Consider the following 727-nt stretch of genomic DNA (forward strand, 5'->3'; position numbering starts at 1 on the left):
GGGGGGGTCTTTGTCACCCAACACATTGCTCTCTCCCTCAAATTTCCCCCAAATTTTGCTAAATTTTCCAGATTTCCCCCAAATTTCACCAATTTCTCCCCCCCTCCAGGCGCCAGTTGCGCCGCCTGAACCGCCTGTGGCGCCGGCGCTGCCGGGCAGCGGTGAAATCTGTCTCCTTCTACTGGACTGTTCTTCTCCTCGTCTTCCTCAACACCCTCACCATCGCCTCCGAGCACCACGGGCAGCCCCCCTGGCTCACCCAGACACAAGGTACGGACCCCCCCATCCCCAAAACACCCCCCCCGGGGGGACGAGGTGGGGACGTTCACTCTGGATCCTACTGATCCCCGACAGAAGGTTTTGTTCACTCTGGATCCTACTGATGGCTCCAGGGAGGGGTTGTTCACTCTGGATCCTACTGATGGCCTTCCAGTTTTTTCCAGGGGGGGTCACAGAGTGTTTTTTTCCCCCGTGTTCCCCCCCCAGCGTACGCCAACAAGGCGCTGCTGTCGCTGTTTGCGGCGGAGATGCTGCTGAAGCTGTACGCCCTGGGCCCCCCCGTCTACTTCAGCAGCTTCTTCAACCGCTTCGACTGCTTCGTGGTGTGCGGGGGGGTGCTGGAGACGGCGCTGGTGGAGCGGGGCTGCATGGAGCCCCTCGGCATCTCCGTCCTGCGCTGCGTCCGCCTGCTCCGCGTCTTCAAGGTCACGCGGTGAGGGGGGGGGAC

At 61.8% G+C, this 727-nt stretch overlaps 1 protein-coding gene across 1 annotated transcript in view; it reads left to right on the forward strand.

Annotated features, from left to right (window-relative positions):
* Window positions 1-727, forward strand: part of LOC106899244 (voltage-dependent L-type calcium channel subunit alpha-1F-like) — a gene marked incomplete at its 5' end in the record, with an annotated part of 18326 nt that overhangs the window by 8365 nt on the left and 9234 nt on the right. The window contains 2 exon segments of the mRNA XM_014960989.1: window positions 72-270; window positions 487-712. Coding sequence (XP_014816475.1) covers window positions 72-270; window positions 487-712 — 425 coding nt within the window.

The sequence above is a fragment of the Calidris pugnax genome, unplaced genomic scaffold (genome assembly GCF_001431845.1).
Source record: "Calidris pugnax isolate Ruff unplaced genomic scaffold, ASM143184v1 scaffold646, whole genome shotgun sequence".
Taxonomy (NCBI): Eukaryota; Metazoa; Chordata; class Aves; order Charadriiformes; family Scolopacidae; genus Calidris; species Calidris pugnax.